This window comes from Myodes glareolus, chromosome 19, assembly GCF_982192425.1.
Source record: "Myodes glareolus chromosome 19, mMyoGla1.1, whole genome shotgun sequence".
NCBI lineage: Eukaryota > Metazoa > Chordata > Mammalia > Rodentia > Cricetidae > Myodes > Myodes glareolus.
In genome coordinates, this window is record NC_142044.1 from 40,068,095 (window position 1) to 40,085,644 (window position 17,550).

At 41.0% G+C, this 17,550-nt stretch overlaps 1 protein-coding gene across 10 annotated transcripts in view; it reads right to left on the reverse strand.

Annotated features, from left to right (window-relative positions):
* Nucleotides 1-17,550, reverse strand: part of Tnrc6b (trinucleotide repeat containing adaptor 6B) — a 242,124-nt gene that overhangs the window by 12,803 nt on the left and 211,771 nt on the right. For 9 of the 10 annotated variants that reach the window (XM_048454733.3, XM_048454729.3, XM_048454724.3 and 6 more), the window contains 7 exons: nucleotides 13,480-13,617; nucleotides 9,626-9,802; nucleotides 8,190-8,336; nucleotides 7,861-7,956; nucleotides 4,184-4,408; nucleotides 3,738-3,808; nucleotides 1,002-1,141 (listed from right to left, as the gene is read on the reverse strand). In XM_048454733.3, the coding sequence (XP_048310690.1) occupies nucleotides 1,002-1,141; nucleotides 3,738-3,808; nucleotides 4,184-4,408; nucleotides 7,861-7,956; nucleotides 8,190-8,336; nucleotides 9,626-9,802; nucleotides 13,480-13,617 (994 nt within the window). The remainder of the gene's footprint in view (nucleotides 1-1,001; nucleotides 1,142-3,737; nucleotides 3,809-4,183; nucleotides 4,409-7,860; nucleotides 7,957-8,189; nucleotides 8,337-9,625; nucleotides 9,803-13,479; nucleotides 13,618-17,550) is intronic. The other variant, XM_087898946.1, reaches the window with a different exon arrangement.

Here is a 17,550-nt window from a genome sequence, read left to right on the forward strand (position 1 = left end):
ATATATCAGCATATATTTGTTCATACTAACCACCATCAGTGAGTGACTCAGAAAGTAAACTTAACCCTAATGTGAGCTGTGGACTCTGGTGGATTAGGTACCAATGAATGTTCACAAACTGTAACAAATGGGCCATTCTAGTAAGTGGTGCTCATAAGGGGGAAAGGCATCATTGAGTGACTGGTCAGGATTAATATGGGAAGTTGTTGTCCCATTTTCTCAATTTTGTTGTGAATCTAAAGTATTTTCAAAAAATTTCAAGCTTTACAAAAGCAAAAAGAATGTCAGTTTTTTTTTTTTAAACTCCACATGAGGTAAAGAATGCCACCCATTAATATCAGGCAAGCCAGTGCCAGCACCTGGAGCACCATTCCATCTTAGGGGATGGACTGGCTGCTGGGGCCTCACTATCACTTGTTTATGTTCTCTGGGGATTTTTGTCACAGTGTCTATTGCCCAAGGGAGTCAACACTTTTCTGTCCACCAGGGTAAGAGAATGGTCAGACCCTGATCCACTTCATGCAAAAGTCCTGCTACAAATAATTTCTTTTTTGGGCTGGGTGTGGTAGCGCACACCTTTAACCACAGCACTTGGGAGCCAGAGGCAGGTAGATAGATCTCTATGAGTCCAAGGCCAGCCTGGTTTCTACAATGAGATTCAGGACAGCCAGGGCTACACAGAGAAACCCTGTCTCAAAAAGTTAAACAAAGCCAGGTAGTCCAGGTAGTGGTAGAATTTTCATAAACATTGGCTTTGTTTGCAGTACAATTTACTTACTATACAAATTATTTGCATTTGAAGTTCAGAGTCTGAGCCTATGATATACACTAGACAAAGCAAACAAAGTTAGGAAGAAGGACTGCCACCTCAGCATCTGCAGATGTATACATGACTGAGGTTCTTGTGTGTATGCTTCTGTCATTATTCTATTAAGCAGGGCCAGAGCACTCCTGTGTGCATCATGTGTGCTGTCTGAAGGCACGCAGGGTGCAGTACTCACATGTGCAGTGCAGTCTGGGCCTTGGCTGCCTCTTGTTTGGTGCTGTACCGGATCAGGGCAGTGCCCTGGGTTAGATTCAGATGGAATGTCAGCAGTGGACCATGCTGCATGCAGATCGTTCTCAAGGTTGACCCATCAATCTAAGAGGTAACAACACGTGTGAGCTAAGATGTGGAGCAGGCATGGAAAAGGCAAATTTGAAGACATTTAAAGAAGGAGATTGAGGTTCATTATTCCTATTTTTTGAATAAGATGCTTCTTTATAAAAATAACTAAAAATAAAAACATAAGAGCCATAAAACAAGCCTGTTTTTTAAAAAGAGAGCAACAAACAAGTGTATGCTTGTTTGTAGATCTCAAAAGGCAGAAATAAGAATTAAAGTCAGCATGCAAAGTTATCAATATCATTACTAACATTTTATTTTTTTCTGCCTCCTCATTTAATAACCCCACAGAGACAGACAAGAAAGGCACTGAAGGGGCTGGAGAGATGGCTCAGTGGTTAAGAGCACTGACTGCTCTTCCAGAGGACCTGGGTTCAATTCCCAGAACCCACATGGCAGCTCACAACTGTCTGAAGATCCAGTTGCAGGGGGTCTGGCACCTTCACACTAATGCACATAAAATAAAGTTAAATAAACCATCTCTACCTACCTACCTACCTACCTACCTATCTACTGAAGTTAAAACTGGTCTAGTGCAAAAACAAATCACTCCAACACTGCCATATTCCTCTGGCCAAATAAAGAGGGGAATACTTCCACCTTCTTTTTTACTAAGTTCATTGGACCAAATGCTGTAGGGATTATAGATAACTTCCCCAACACAGGAGTTATATGAGCAAACCTATTTACTGTATGGATTAATTTTGCAACACTATCTTAAATATATTTATTTAAGCCTTAATTCCAATACTTCAGTTCACTTCATTGGAAAATGAATGCTACACCTGGGGATGCCTTAAAGAGCTGTGTAATGTGGTAAACAACGGCCTAACATACGTAAGAACCCAGGTGCCATTTTCAGCACCAGTGAGAAGCCTGAAGAGTAAAACTCAGCAAACCATGTTAGTTCTTCACAGAAAACAACCATGGGTATGTCAGTATATGGCACAAATTGCTTTCCAGGAGACAGATGTTCTTTAAACACATTTTTGGTGATGAAAAGTCAACTGGCCCATGCATCAACTTTGCTCTACCAACAACTTAAACTAGGAATGACATTAATCTGCTTACTAGGCAGCTCTAATGTTAAAAAAAATCAATTCTTTCTGATACAAACACAGCCAATATCACATTCATTTACATATATACATAATGATGCACACTTACTATTTTTTAGTGGCTACAAGCAGTGAAGGATTAGCTAGCATGTCCAAGTTCTTTTCAAAACTAGATACTTCTTATTGACTCTCTCATCCTATCCACATTATAACCACTACAAATTGTGACAACTTTTATAAGCCCTTTGTTTTTTCAAGACAGGGTTTTTTTGTGTAACTACACTCATCCTAAAGACCAGGATGGCTTCAGACTCACCTGCCTCTGCCTCTCAATTGCTGGAATTAAAGGCATGTGCCACTACTGCTTGGCATAAACGCTTAATGCATACATAGTTTTTTTTGAGCATCACCATGCTTGATTTTTTTTTTTTTATATTGGGGCTGTAGTTACAGGTAGAACTCCTGCTTACTGTGTGTGAGCCCCAGGTTTGACCTGCAGTCTCTACCCCTTATAGTTGGGTCAGATATTAGATGAGGGAATGAACTGAGACTGTGATTGATTTTTGAGAGACTAGGGAACCCTGGACCTAGAATTCCCTATGTAGACCATGGGGGACTCAAACTCAAGAGATCTGCTTGTCTCTGCCTCCCAGATGGCATGCACCACCACACCTGGCCTTAAATTGGGACTTCTGAGTTGATTAGACATCGTGGTAAAGAATGCCTTTCTTAAATATGCCTACAAATAGGAGCCTTGTGATTTACTTTCCACAAATAGGTTCACTGGGCAAATAAGTTTACAATGAAATGTATTTCCCCATACAGAATCCTAACAGACACTAGCATGTTAAAGAGTCTAAGAAATTTCACAGTGGCACTTTATCAACTGAGCTTTTTCCAAGCCCGTTCTGTAATATGTTTTTGTATGTGGTTAAAACACATCATCTCATTTGGTTTCAAATTCCAGCTGGCATATCTACACAACATATTTCCTTACCAGTAGGTCAGACGTTTTTACTCTCACCACTTTGTAGAATCTGCTCATCTCTAGCACTACTGAGGGTGAGGGTGAGCCTAGAAGACAGCACCCTATCCTGTCAATAGGACTCCTGTAGTGGCCATGGAACAAATGTGCTTTCTTTATAGGCTAGAAGAGGGCATCAGACCTCCTACATTTGGAGTTACAGGCATCTGATGTGGGTGCTAGGAACCAAAACTTGGGTGTTCTGCATAAGCAGCAAGCTTTCTTAGCTGCTGGGCCATCTCTCCAGTACCATAAATGAGCTTTCATATCTGCCAACCTCTTCCACTGTTTCTCCCCCCTTTTTTGAAATAAGAGCTCCCATGTATCCCTAGAACTTGTTAAGCAGACCAGGTTGGCTTTGAACTCACAGACATCTAGTATCTCGGCCTCCCAAGTGCTGGGGACTAAAGGTATGTGCCACCAGGTCTGGCTCCTCTCTCCTTAAATAAAACCAAGCCCTATCTAGAAAACCGTAAGAAAATAAGGTTACCTGTGGAGTGAGATTGTGAAGAACCAGCCAGTAACTAGGACGGACAGAGCCACCATCACTCCAGGTAGAGGCTGCAAACAGAAAAATGATGAGGAAGACTGATAAAAACAACAAAAAGCACTCAATGAAAGGCAGATCTCCCCCCCCCCACTTCCCCTTTCTCCCTCCCCCTCCCAACCCTGACCTTTCTGGTCTCTTCTGGTCCTTGAACCCAGTGAATTCACTTGCTTTTGTGTGAGCCAGTCTTCCCTCCCACTGGCCGCCCTCTACAGTTGTTCATTTTTATTTCATGTGCCCTAGAGAGGTCCTGGGTCTCTTCATCTGTACTGAGCACAACTTTTCAATCAAAAGATGCCTTTTCTTCTACCAGATAGCTATGCTCTCCTCCATGTTCAGCCCTCCCCATAGTGCTAAATAGCCATTTCTGCTTGGCTGATCCTCCTCACCCGAGGCAATCCGAGAGTCTTGGGTTCCCCACCCCCTGACTGATCTGGGTGCTGTGCTGCTCCAGGGAGATGCCGGTTTGGGGTTGGTCAGGCCAGGAGGTGGGCGGGGCAACGGTGTAGTGTTCCTGGAGGAGATGTGGTTTTTCCACATCTTGTTGGAGAGATGAGTGGGGTTGTGTCCTATGGGATCTGGGGACCACGTGGATTTGTAATCAGGGAACTTTGCTGTGAGAAGAAAAAAGTCAAGAAGCAGCCACATCAGATGGGCACCTGCCCAGAAACAGACACAAATTTTATTTGCACATAAACACAAATATATTTTTATTCTATAACTCTGTTGAAATCTGTCTCAAAAACATCGAAAAGTAGCAGGAAGCATATATTTTAAGAGCAGCAGTATGAGCTGGGCAGTGGTGGCGCATGCCTTTAATCCCAGCATTAGGGAGGCAGAGGCAGGCGGATCTATTAAGTTCGAAACCAGCCTGGTCTACAGAGCAAGTTTCAGAACAGCCAGGGCTACACAGAGAAATCCTGTCTCAGGAAAAATATGGGGAAGGGGAGCAAACAGCATGAGAATAATTGTTGAGTGTGCTAAATTTTAAAATGATTCTAAACTGACAAAGATTTAATAAGGCAACTAATCTCCGACTACTTTCTTGGGTAAACACAACTTGAAAGAGAAGACAAACTCATGAAGAAAATTATTTCTGAGGAGGACAGACAGGGTTAGACTGTTAATACAAACAGAACTAGAGTACTCACTAAATGCTCACTAACTACCATGAAAATCAAAACAAAACTAGAAAATTATGCATTGCTTGTGACTTGATACATGTTAGACACCAACACTGATTTTAAAAATAGTCAATACGGCTGGAGCAATGGCTTAGTGGTTTGGATTACTTGTTGCTCTTGTAAAGGATCTGGGTTCAATTTCCATCATGGTGGCTCATAATTATTGCAATTCCAGGGGATCCCACAACCTCTTTTAACATCTGTGGGCACTAGGCAAATACTCATACACATCCAATAAAATAAAAATATCTAAAAGAAAGTCATCAAATAACCACCACTGCTTACTAGGCTTAAGGTACCTGACAGTAGTGTGGGTAACACAATTATCTTGCAGAGCCTCTGATTCAGATGCGAGACAGAAAAACAGAACTGGTATCCTTGGCAACAGCACATATATTCAATACACAGAAGACAGAAAACATTAGGCTGTCAGCAAAAACTCTACAAAGATAAATCTGAAGTGTTTACATCAAGGGATGGGCTCAGAAAAGCAGGGAAAAGAAAATCTAGGTTCAGCAGAAGTTCTTTTCAGTTTTCATGGGGCAGAGGGATAAGAGGCCATAGGCACACTGTGGCTATGTAAGCTGCAGTAGAGTTTCCATATGACACAGCATAAACCAGAGTGAGAATAGAATGAACCAAAGGGAGTGGAGATGAAAACTATGACTGTCAAATGTATTCCGAGGGACAGGGCTTGGGGTCCAGGGAATGAAGGAGGAAAGGCTGTTCTAAGGATAGGCAAGATAACTCTTAGGGAAGTCTCAGGTCAATGTCCAACTGCAAGAAGATAATTCCTGAGATCTGGGCATTTTTTTTTTATTATTATTATTATTTTTTTTAATAGGAACAAAGGAAAGAGAAGAGTGCCAGAGAAGGCAGCCATGTGGGCAAGCTGCTGGGGAGACTGAGGCTGAGGACTGCTTCAGCCCAAGGAAACAGAGAGCAACCCAGGTAACTGAGATGTCTCAAAACTTTAGCCAGTTGTGGCGGCACAGTCCTATAAGGGCACATGAGAGTGAAGGCAGGAGGAGCAAAGCAAATGTGAGGCTATCCTGAGCTACATGAGACCCCGTGTCAAAAGAAAAACAGTCAAACACATTCCTTAATCCAAAAAAGGGAAGAGTCAGACAAGTTTGTTTTGTTATTCTATTATGGTGTACATGCACAGGTGTGACTGTGGGTATTGGTATGCACAGCACGGAGCATGTGTGGATCTCTCCTACTGTGGGATCTGGGCACCACAGCAGTCCTCAGGTTTATGAATAAACACTTGTACCCACTGTGCCAGCTTGTGCAAGTTTTAAGTAAATGAAGTCCTATCAAGAAAAATATGGGGAAGGTGTTAGGAACACTGACCACTAAGGTGCTTCCTTTAAAATTTAGGCTCAGTCAGTTCTGAGGCAAAATAGCTATTTTTGTTTGGTATATTGACACAGGGTCTTAACCCAGGCCAGACTGTAGGAATTCATTCACAATCGTCTCAATTTATCTACTAAGTGAGGGTAACCCATTCCACAGTAGGAGAAAGACAAAAGGGAGTTTATGCTCAGGCTGACTATGATGCTGGCCTACAGGAGCACTCAGCAAGTGTGCAGCTCACTGTGGCACTGTTTGTGTGATACAACTGCCCCCCTTATTTTTTTTTTCTCCTCGAGACAGGGTTTCTCTGTAGCTTTGGAACCTGTCCTGGAACTCACTCTGTAGACCAGGCTGGCCTCGAACTCACAGAGATCCACCTACCTCTGCCTCCTGAGTGTTGGGATTAAAGGCATGTGTCACCACCACACAGCTAAATTTTTTTTGTACCTTGGTTTTTAAGATAATGACCCTCCCTTAACCTGTAGCACACTGAATTGGCTAGACTGGCTACTAGCAAAGCCCCAGTATTTTTCCCGTCTTTGCGCCCCAGCACTGGGATTACAGATGTATGCATCACACCTGAGTGTCTTCTTTTAAGATAGGATTCACTATGAATGGCTGTCTTGGAAATTGCTATGTAGAACAAGTTAGCCCCCAACTCATAGACCAACACCTGTCTCCATCTCCTAAATGCTAGGATTAAAAGTGTGCTGAGTTGAGCCTGATTTTATTTTTTAAGTTTATGTGCATGGTGTTTTGTCGGCATGTACATCTGTGAAGGTGCCAGATCCCCTGGAACTGGAGCTACAGACAGTTAGTTGTGCGTTGCCATGTGGGTGTTGGGAATTGAACCCAGATCCTCTGGAAGAGCAGTTAGTGCTCTTAACCAGTGAGCCATTGCTCAGCTCTGCCTGATTTTTTATGTGGGTTCAGGGGACTGAATTCAGGTTTCCATACTTGCACAGCAAGCATTTTGCCCACTGAACCATCTTTCCAACTGCTGCTATCTGCTCTATTCTTCATAAGTCTCAACAAACTAACGACAAAACCCAACCAGCCTTCCCTGCCACGCCAAGTAATGAGGAACTCAACAAGTAGTACTGGCAAATTAATCAAGGTCTTCTTTTTGACTCTGGCCATCTATTTTTCATTATGTCTCTAAGTCAGATTTTGGGGGAAGAGTAGGCTATCGCTGGTTGCTTCAACACTAATCTGAATTAAACTGTCTCTTCCTATGCCTTGGCAGGCTGGCTAACAGAAACATATGGTCATCAGGTCATGAACTCTGCCCTCTGAATACCCCAGCTATATGACATTCTGTTCCCATTAGCTTTGACCAATGTAGTCCTATGAGGGACCTACCCAATCTCTGTGAGACTAGGAGCTCCCTGAGTGGATAGTGAAGGCAAAGAAAGGTTGCACCCCCATCTGTGCTGACTAGCACTTCTTAAGAAGTAAACGCCAGTGGAAAAGAAGAACCTCTCAGTCAACTGCCAGACAAGAGGGGAAAAGCCACCAAGTACCTGAAGTGCTATGAACGTTGGTAAAGGAGTTGTCAGAGGCACTGTAGGGCCAGGCACCAGGTGAAGGCAGCGAGGTGTTGAGGGAAGAATTAGACCCTTGAGGGTACAAATGAAGAAGAAATATTAGAAACAAATGTCAGTAGAACAAGGGAAACCTTGTGAGCGTTTTATTTAAACTTAAATACAAGGGAAAACAAAATGCAACCAAACAATAAAGATGTAAAAAGCAGTATTATTCTATTTTCTGTTTAAATTATCGGGTACTACAAACAGAACTAAAGCCATGGTGGACAACTGTAAAAATGCTGGTGTCTGTAGCACTCACTTACCTGTGGTGTTATCCCGCAGCAGTTGATGGTCAGTATCTACAATGGGAGATGTAGCTGTACCCCCCAACACACTTCCTGGAGTTACATAGGGGTCAGATTCAGGGTCAATATTTTGGATACCTTTCCATGGCACTCCTGGTTGGAATTCTGAGACATGAAGAAATGTTAGAGATGGGAGATAGTTAAAAAAAAGAAGTTTACTTTACACAGTTCCTATTTTATTTATTACTATTGTTTTTTGTTTTGAGATTAGAGTCTTACTATGTAACTTTGGCTGTCCTGGAATTCAGAGATCTGCCTGCCTCTGCATTCTGAGGGCTGGGATTAAAGTAAAGGCCACTATGCCTGATTTTTATTTGTTATTATGCTAAAATAACTGTTTAGTAGAAAAAAACATGATCCTGTGAAAAGTCTAAATAATGAATCTATTGTACATCAGATTGTCAACATGAGGTAAAAATACCCTGAGCAAATGCTTTTGCTGATAGCAAGTCTATTAGTATAGTGAACTGGATCATACTCATAAAGGCCTGGCTCCATATATGATTTTTACAGCTACTAGAGCTGTAAAAGATTTTTTCCTTTAAAATCTTAAAGGAAAGTAAGAACCCATGCCTAATGAAGTGAGAGGCCAAGAACTGGGAAAAAAATCTGGGCTTGAGACCAATGACCTTTCCCATTTTTCTTAATTAGGTACTGGCCAAAATGAACTTAATAAAATGAAATATAAGTGATCACTGCTTCACAGATGGTTCAGGAATAGTTGGAAAGAAGTTAACTGATTGTGAGAAAACCTAGACTATATATGGAAGCTTATCATGTTTGTATTGATCCAGTTAAGCTGTACTTAAAGATATGTGATATCATTAACAAACTGGTATTTCCCTAACTGTGTTGAGAAGAGCAATATTTATTGTATAGGAACAGGAGGCATTATTTCATCTCACTCTAATAAAATGTAATTATATACATTTATGTCTGCACTATATAAGGACAGAAGGACAATTACTAATTTGTACTTTTGCTTTATTAAACTACAATGAAAACAGAATACAGAGACAAAAGAAAGGAGAGGGAGGAAGAGAGAGACACGAATCTTACTGAACTCATCACCATGTACCTGGAGCATATTAATGACACATCTGACTAATAAATATATCAATTGATTCAACACATACTTTAAAATAGCTTATGTTATATGGCATCCTACATACAGAACAAATGCCAAGTCCCAGCTTCAAGGCCACTCACTATCACTAACTACCCATTTCTCGAAGATCTTTTATTTTCCTATGGCACAGGTTTCAGGGTGTATGCCTTGCCTTTATCAGACAATGAAGCATGGGGCTTTCTCAGTAAAGCAAGCTAAACAAGCTTGTTCAGAACCTAAATTCAAGAGAAGTACTATTCTAGAAAAAGCATTTTATGAACAATACCTGGAGGCCAACTGGCATTGCTGGATTTACTTCCGATTTTATTAGTCGGTGGAGATTTGGCAGGTAACCAGCTATCACCAGCAGGACCCGTATGGCCACCCAGTGTGTCACCTGGGATTATATCAAACTGGTTGTAAGGTGACCCTCCTCGGGTCTTACCAGGGGCCACTATAGCGCCTGAGAAAAGAGAGAAATAACTGTTTAAGAAAGAGCTCTAGGGGGCTGGAGAGATGGCTCAGAGGTTAAGAGCACTGGCTGTTCTTCAGATGGTCCAGGGTTGATTCCCAGAACCCACAGCGCAGCTTGCAACTGCCTGTAACTCCAGTTCCAGGGACTCTAACACACTCCTATGACCTCTGTGGGGAACAGGCATGAACATGCACATAGCGCACAGACACACAAGCAGACCAAACATCTATACACATAAAAGAGTAAAAACCTAACAAACAGAACTTTCTAAAGACAGGGTTTCTCTGTGTAGCCTTGGCTGTCCTGGAACTCACTTTGTAGACCAGGATGACCTCGAACTCAAAGAGATTTGCCAGGCTCTGCCTCCTGACAGCTGGGATTAAAGGTATGCACCGCCATGGCCTGGCTCAAAGACAGGTTTTTAAAGCTTATAGAATAAAGACTTTGGGCTAATACTTCTAGCAGTATGACCATAATGACTCATCTCACTTCTCTGAGTCTCTCCATTTTTCAACTAAATCCACAGGAGCCTTCTCATTCTACAACAGTCCTTTCAATCTGGAAACCCCATAGTGTTAAATGTCAGAGAATCATACACACTATGAAACATAGTATCTACATGACTGCTACACTAACTCCTCAAAAGTACAGATGGGAAAAACTGGACAACTTTAGCACCTTGGAGAGTATTAAGTGATCTTTGTATTGATGCTTTCTACCTCTGCTCTTAAGGGCTGGTTAAGCTTGGGTTATCTGGAATCTGCAATATTCAGAGTCCATTGGAGAAAAAGCCATCTGCGATTGCTTTAAATTCCAAGGCAGTGAGGTGGAATTCCCATCCAAGGTCTTTGCCAACACACCAGCAATGAACTCTACATTTCGGAGCCCAGGGCCGCCTCACATACAGAGAACAGCAAATCCTTTGTCACTGTATTCCCAGAGATATTCTTGGAGCTTTGTTAGTGCTTCCTTCAAGCATTTTTATGCAGTAAAAGTTGAAAGCTTAAATTCACTAAGTTAACAACAATAACAATAAATTTTTACTTTAAATAAAAATTCAAGAGCATATGGGAGATTATTTCCTTATTTCCCAAATGAAGTTCATATAGTCCGTCACTTATCTGACATAGTCTTAGAGTGGTGGTCATGAACACATAAAATGATTTGCAGGATAATGTATTAAAATGCTTGGATAAATATCGAATAAAGCAATCTGTTTGGTTTGGAATAAAAGGAGTATGATTAAAATTGTCTTCATTCTCTGCTAAGAGGGCATTTACTTTTCTAAGGACAGTGACACTAATCAGGTTCAGAGGCACAGCACAGTGAGGTAGTGGAAAATGAAAGGAACAATTATCTTGGGGATTGCTAAGAAATGGGGAAAACATTATCTATATTAGTTGATGAGGAGAGAGGATACTGTAACTCTGAGCTATCTTCTCACATGCCATTTTATATTTATTATCCAGACCTGGTAAATCACTGGCCTAAGGGAACTGTGAAAGTGCTTGGAGCGACGGAAGACACAGGACTAGGGTTGCTCAGTCCATAAAACAGATTTTAAAATTTCAGTAAATTATTCTTGATTTTGATCCTACTTAACAGGGTAGGAGACCTGGGTGGCTCCTTTCCCAGTCTCTGGATGGGATTACTAAAGAGGTTTTATAATGGGCTTATTAAAGAGGGTTTATAATGGGAACCTGGAAGGCTGCAGGCTGAATGAGTTGACTGGTTAAGCCTGCCGGGGCTCTGCCACAAAAGACCAGATACTTGTTTATATTGACTCTCACAGAGACAACTCTGAGTCCAAGTGAAATACTGACAAATGAAACAAACAATTCATTGAAGGCCAAAAGAAGATCCAGACCTTTTATCTTTCTTCTAGGGAAATAGAGACTCCTTAACGAAAATTATGGACAGGCAAGGTTAATCCACAATCAAAATACAACGTCAATGCTGTCCTGGCGGGACACTAATTCACAAAAAACAAGAGGCGCTGGAAAAAAAAAAAAGTCCAATCTTTATGAATTCTCTTCTACTAGTTAGTAGAACATTTTCTTCTTTTTCTGAGACAGGGTTTCACTATGTGTCCTAGTGTAGCCTTGAACTATGTAGATCAAACTGGTCTTTAATTTACACCACAACTATACCCAGGTTAGGGCAGGAGTTTGAGAGAGGAATGGACTACAAATTCTTAGCAAGAGCTTGTCTCAGAAAACAAAACCAATCAATCAACCAAAACCTCAACACGAGGATTCTGTTTTCTCACCCACTTTAATGGGTTTTAATCTTATGGGTGCCCAAGTTTGTAACTATTATCTCAATCCCATGACAAGTGGGACATTATGCAATCCTTATCTAGAACCATTTAAATACCATAAAATATGAATTGCAAGCCTAATCTCCCTCTGATAGATGATCATAAACTTTGGAAAAATAGCAAGAGATTCATTAACAAAAGCTAAAGATCTGTACTTCAAAAAATTACCAAAGGAGGGCTAGAGAGATGGTTCAGTAGTTAAGAGAACTGGCTGCTCTTCTACAGGACATGGTTTTGATTCCCAGCATCCATATGGTAGCTTACAGCCAGCACCTCCCCCAAGACAGGGTTTCTCTATGTTGTCCTGGCTGTCCTGGAACCCATTATGTAGACCAGGCTGGCCTCAAAATCACAGAGAACCACCTGCCTCTGCCTCTAAAGTGCTGGAATTCAAGGCAAGTGCCATCACAGCCTGAAGGCTTACAACCATCCTAACTCCAGTCCCCAGTAATCCAATGCCCTTTCTTGGTCTCTGAGGTCACTGCATACATGTGGTGCATAGAAATACATGCAGCGAAAATATGTATTTACAAGAGCTTAAAAAAGGGCTGGAGGGGCTGAAGAGATGGTTCAGTGATTAAGAGCCCTGTTCTCCCAGAAGACCTGGGTTTAATTCCCAGTACCCACACGGCAGCTCACAATTGTCTATAATTCCAATGCTGGGGAATCCAACATCCATGGCAAAACACCAATGTTCATAAAATAAAAATAAATTAAAAAAATTGTTTTGTTTTGTCTTTTTTAAAATAAATCACAGCTGGGCGGTGGTGGTACCTCCCAGCACTTGGGAGGCAGAAGCAGGATTACAGTGAATTTGAGACCAGCATGATCTACAAAGTGAGTTCCAGGATAACCAGGACTGTCACACAGAGAAACCCTGTCTCGAAAAAACCAAAACCAAAACCAACCAACCAACCTACCAAACAAACAAAAAGGGAGCAGGACTTGTATGAGTTAATTGCAATTAATCATTTATTTAACTAAAGAATTCTTTTTGAAACAAGGTCTTATAAATCTTATGTAAGTTGGCCCGGTACTTGCTTGACTAGAACTCACAGAGATCCACCTGGTTCTGACTCCTGAGTGATGGGATTACATACTAAACCCCCCTGAGATACTGCCTTAAAGTGTGGTTGGAAATATCTTCAATATCAGCACTGTGAAGGCAGAGGCAGGCAGATTTCTGAGAGTTTTAGGTCAGCCTAGGATACAAAGAAAGACCCACTCTTAAAAAAGAAAACACAAGCACACCCATGAAGCCAACAAAACATGCAGGATACTTGGTCAAGGACTGAGTAATCACCAGAAGATTCTGCTAGCAACATGGGACTGCTTGCTCTCTCACCATTTTTGTGCATGGTGGCTTCTTGTGTGGCCACAGAAGGCAGCCCTTCCATCATGGAGGTCCACTGTTTGAAGCGAGACTCAGTCCCAGCCTCCTTGCCACTAACCATGCCATAGTCCATGCCGCCAGAGCTGAAGCCTGGAAAGAGATCACAGTTATGTCTATATGCTTCTTGAATCAGAAATTGAGTACCCAAAGCCAGGGGGTGGTGGTGCACAACTTTAATTCCAGTGCTTGGGAGGCAGAGGCAGGTGGATCTCTAAGTTTGAGGCTAGCCTGGTCTACAGAGGGAATTCTTCAGTCCTGCTTGAAAGAACTGTGCTGTCTCGTTTTCATGGTATGAAAATGGGTGTCACTGTCATCTAATTAGGTACATGTCAGTGCCTACCTACACCCACATTTTTACTGAGCAAACAAACATTTGTGCCTGACAGCTGGCCAGATTCAACCACTCTCCAGCCATATCTGATACCAACATGGAAGAGCAAGTTGTCTTAAGGCTGCCAGGGGAGGAGAAGAGCTGCACAATCTAGGGTTTAGGAAACTGGTACAAGGTCTGACTCATGACATTCAGGTATGCTTAGAAAATGGCAAGAAGCCCAATGCAGTGTGTCCCTGTCTGCCAAGCAGTTAGAGTCTTTTAATTTCTTCCTCTAAAACAGAAAAGAATTTTGGGAGAAAGGGGGGAAGAGGGGAGGAGGAAGAAGGAAGACGATGACGATGGGAAAGGAAGAGAAAGAAAAAGAGAAGGGGAGGGAGAGAGGGAGAGAGGGGGAGAGAGAGAGAGAGAGAAAGAGAGAGAGAGAGAAAGAGAGAGAAAGAGAGAGAGAATGCCCCAGAAAGAGTGAGAGCGTATGTATGAGAGCACTGTTTTAGAATAATTAAGACAGATGCAGGTAGATCTCTGCGAGTTCAAGGACAGTATGAGCTATGTAACAAGTTTCAGGACCCAATTTCAAACAAACATTCCACAAAACAAAAATAACAACAACAACAAAAAAAAAACCCTCAAGAAAATACTATGAAGGATTCTAAGAAACATTATTCTTGTTACCCTTTCATCCTGAAGTATTTTATATATTATTTGATATATTCAGCATTAGAAAAACCCAAAACATTTGTTATTATTTTTTGGTTTGTTCTTTATGTAGTCCTGGAACTCCCTATGTGGACCAAGCAGGCATTAAAGGCATGTACTATCATGCCCCGCACATTTTTGCTATCTTTACCTTTGGTACTTCTTCTTTTTTTTTTTGGGGGGGGGGTGTCTAGAAACAGGGCCATCCTGGAACTTGCTTCATAGACCAGGCTGGCCTTAAACTCACAGAGATCCACCTGATTCTGTCTCCTGAATGCTGGAATTAAAGGCATGTGCCACCACTGCCCAGATGACACTTAATATTTTTGCAAAAACTCAAACCCTATATTCTGTTTTTTGTTTTTTTTTTTTTGATTTTTCGAGACAGGGTTTCTCTGTAGTTTTTGGTGCCTGTCCTGGAACTAGCTCTTGTAGACCAGGCTGGCCTTGAACTCACAGGGATTTGCCTGCCTCTGCCTACCGAGTGCTGGGATTAAAGGCGTGCGCCACCACCGCCCGGCTCCTATATTCTGTTTTAAAGACATTTTTTAGGAAAATCTTACTGCTCTAGGCTTAGCACAGTACTCGGAACAGTTAGGCACCCAAATATAGAGATAACATGCCAACATTTGTGGCATTGAGGCAGAATCAAGTTCAAGGCCAGTTGGTTATAGAAAAGTTCCAGGTTAAGTAGCAAGGCTTGTCATAAAACACATTCATTATTTAAAAAACAGAAATAGGTCAGGTGTGGTAGAGCAGACTTTTAATCCCACGTGTAAAACTGCACTCTACTACTGAGCTACATACTCAACACTACTGTACTTTTTGACAAGAAGGTATGAGAATAAGTTCAGCATCACAGACTACTCTAGCCAGGACTTCACACAGACAATGCACTTTCCCATTACACAGAGACTGAACAACAAATGATACAGCTAGCTTTCCAAGGACTTGTTCATTATCTCAATTTTCTCAGGGTCTCCTAAAGATGCTGTTGCCACCAAGACAGCAGGAAGTAACTTTAAGAATATGACACCCACATTTTCAAGAGGTGGGATGAGTAGTTTTTGGTTATTCGGTGGGATACGGCTGTTTGTCATCATTTAGGGGGGCTGGTTGCAAATTGCTGCTGGTCATGTTAAGGGAGGAAACTAAATAAGGGAGGCTGGATTCAAGGATCTCTGTCTGAGAAGAAAAAGGAGGGATATAGGAATGATAAGATAAAAGGGTAGATTATTGAATCTACTTTTAAACTAAAAACGAACTATTAATCCCAAATATTTTACATTAGTATGAATTTTTTATATTGTTACAAATTTAAAGGTTATTTTTGTTAGAACATACTGTATATGTGTTTCTAGACTTATTTAAGGTACTGTACCTATGCAGTGCATTTAAAAATGCAATAAGTAGTTCGAGTCCTTGAAAATTATTATTACAAACTATTTAGGCTACTGAAGAAATGCAGGTTAGTAGTTAAGTCATCTATAACAATCAAACTTGTAGTCATATTAGATATGTTTTCAAGGTTAAAAATATTTTAGATAGGTAGTCTTCAAACACTTCAGAGATCTACAGAATATGAGCATTCATTTAAGATGTTTTAATAACAAGGTTTTTCATGACAGTGAGACAGATATGTTTCTGGCAGCATCAATCTACTTCAAAAAAACAAATAAATAAAAAGGAGGGGGGATGATGGGTAGCAAAGATCTTCCATATGGAATTTGTTTTCAATGTGGCAAAGCTAGCCACTGGGCAAGAAACTGTACTTGCTTTGACTGCTGACAATATGCTGTACAAACTGGACAAGCAGGACACAAAAGAAGGTGACTGCTGAACTTTCTGCAAAGACAAGGTAGGATAGTCCTTTAAAATTGCTTCACAGAAAAGTCTGTCAGATATTCTAGGCCTATAGGTCAAAGATGGATGCCCCAATGTTGTAGAGGAAACTTGAGCAACTGTCCAGGCAGCCAGCTGCTTCTGTCATTTCTATAGTTTTGGAAGTTGCTTGCTCTTCATTTCCTGCTTATTCTGGTAGCATTATATCCTTCTCCAGCCTCTGATGGGGTTGAAGAATAGTTATAGTTTTACAATTTTCCTTGTTACCAAATTAAGAAAGGGAACTTAAGTAAGAGATGTAAAGTTTATAAGAAACATAAAAGTTTAAGTTGTTTATCTAAGAAGACATTATAAGGTCTAAAAAGATATTTTTAGGATGGTAATACAACTTATGATAGAAAGTGGCATAGATATAAAATTTTAGACTCACTAGGATAGGACAGATAATACAGGACTTTCTCTGAATTTGCAAAATACATATGGACTAGACATTGTGAGTGTAATTCTTACCTGATAATTATCCTTACTGTACACAGTTTTACTGTTCAAGTTAAAACCTTTCCTTTTTATTTAGATAATACCTGACAATTGTTCTCATTGTATATAGTTTTACTACGTTTGAGTTAATACCTTTCCCTTTTGTTTAGACAAAAATGGGGGAAATGCTAAAGGATAATCTTTTGTACACTGTGACTGTGCCATGTGTCTTTGCTAAGGCATCTTCTGATTGGTTTAATAAAGAGCTGAATAGTCAACAGCTAGGCAGGAGAGGATAGGTGGAACTTCCAGGGAAAGAGAGGAAGAGGAGAAGGAATGTAGGTTTGTGGAGAGCCACTAAGATACAGAGCAAGTTAGACATATGATACAGAGGAAAGATAATTGAGCCATGCAGCAAAATGTAGATTATTTATTTTTTAAAATATTTATTTATTATGTATACAATATTCTTTATGCGTGTATGTCTGCAGACCAGAAGAGGGCACCAGACCTTATTACAGATGATTGTGAGCCACCATGTGGTTGCTGGGAATTGAACTCAAGACCTTTGGAAGAATAGGCAATGCTCTTAACCACTGAGCCATCTCTCCAGCCCCCAAAATGTAGATTATTAAAAGCAGGTTAATTAAATTATAAGAGCTAGTTGGGAAAAA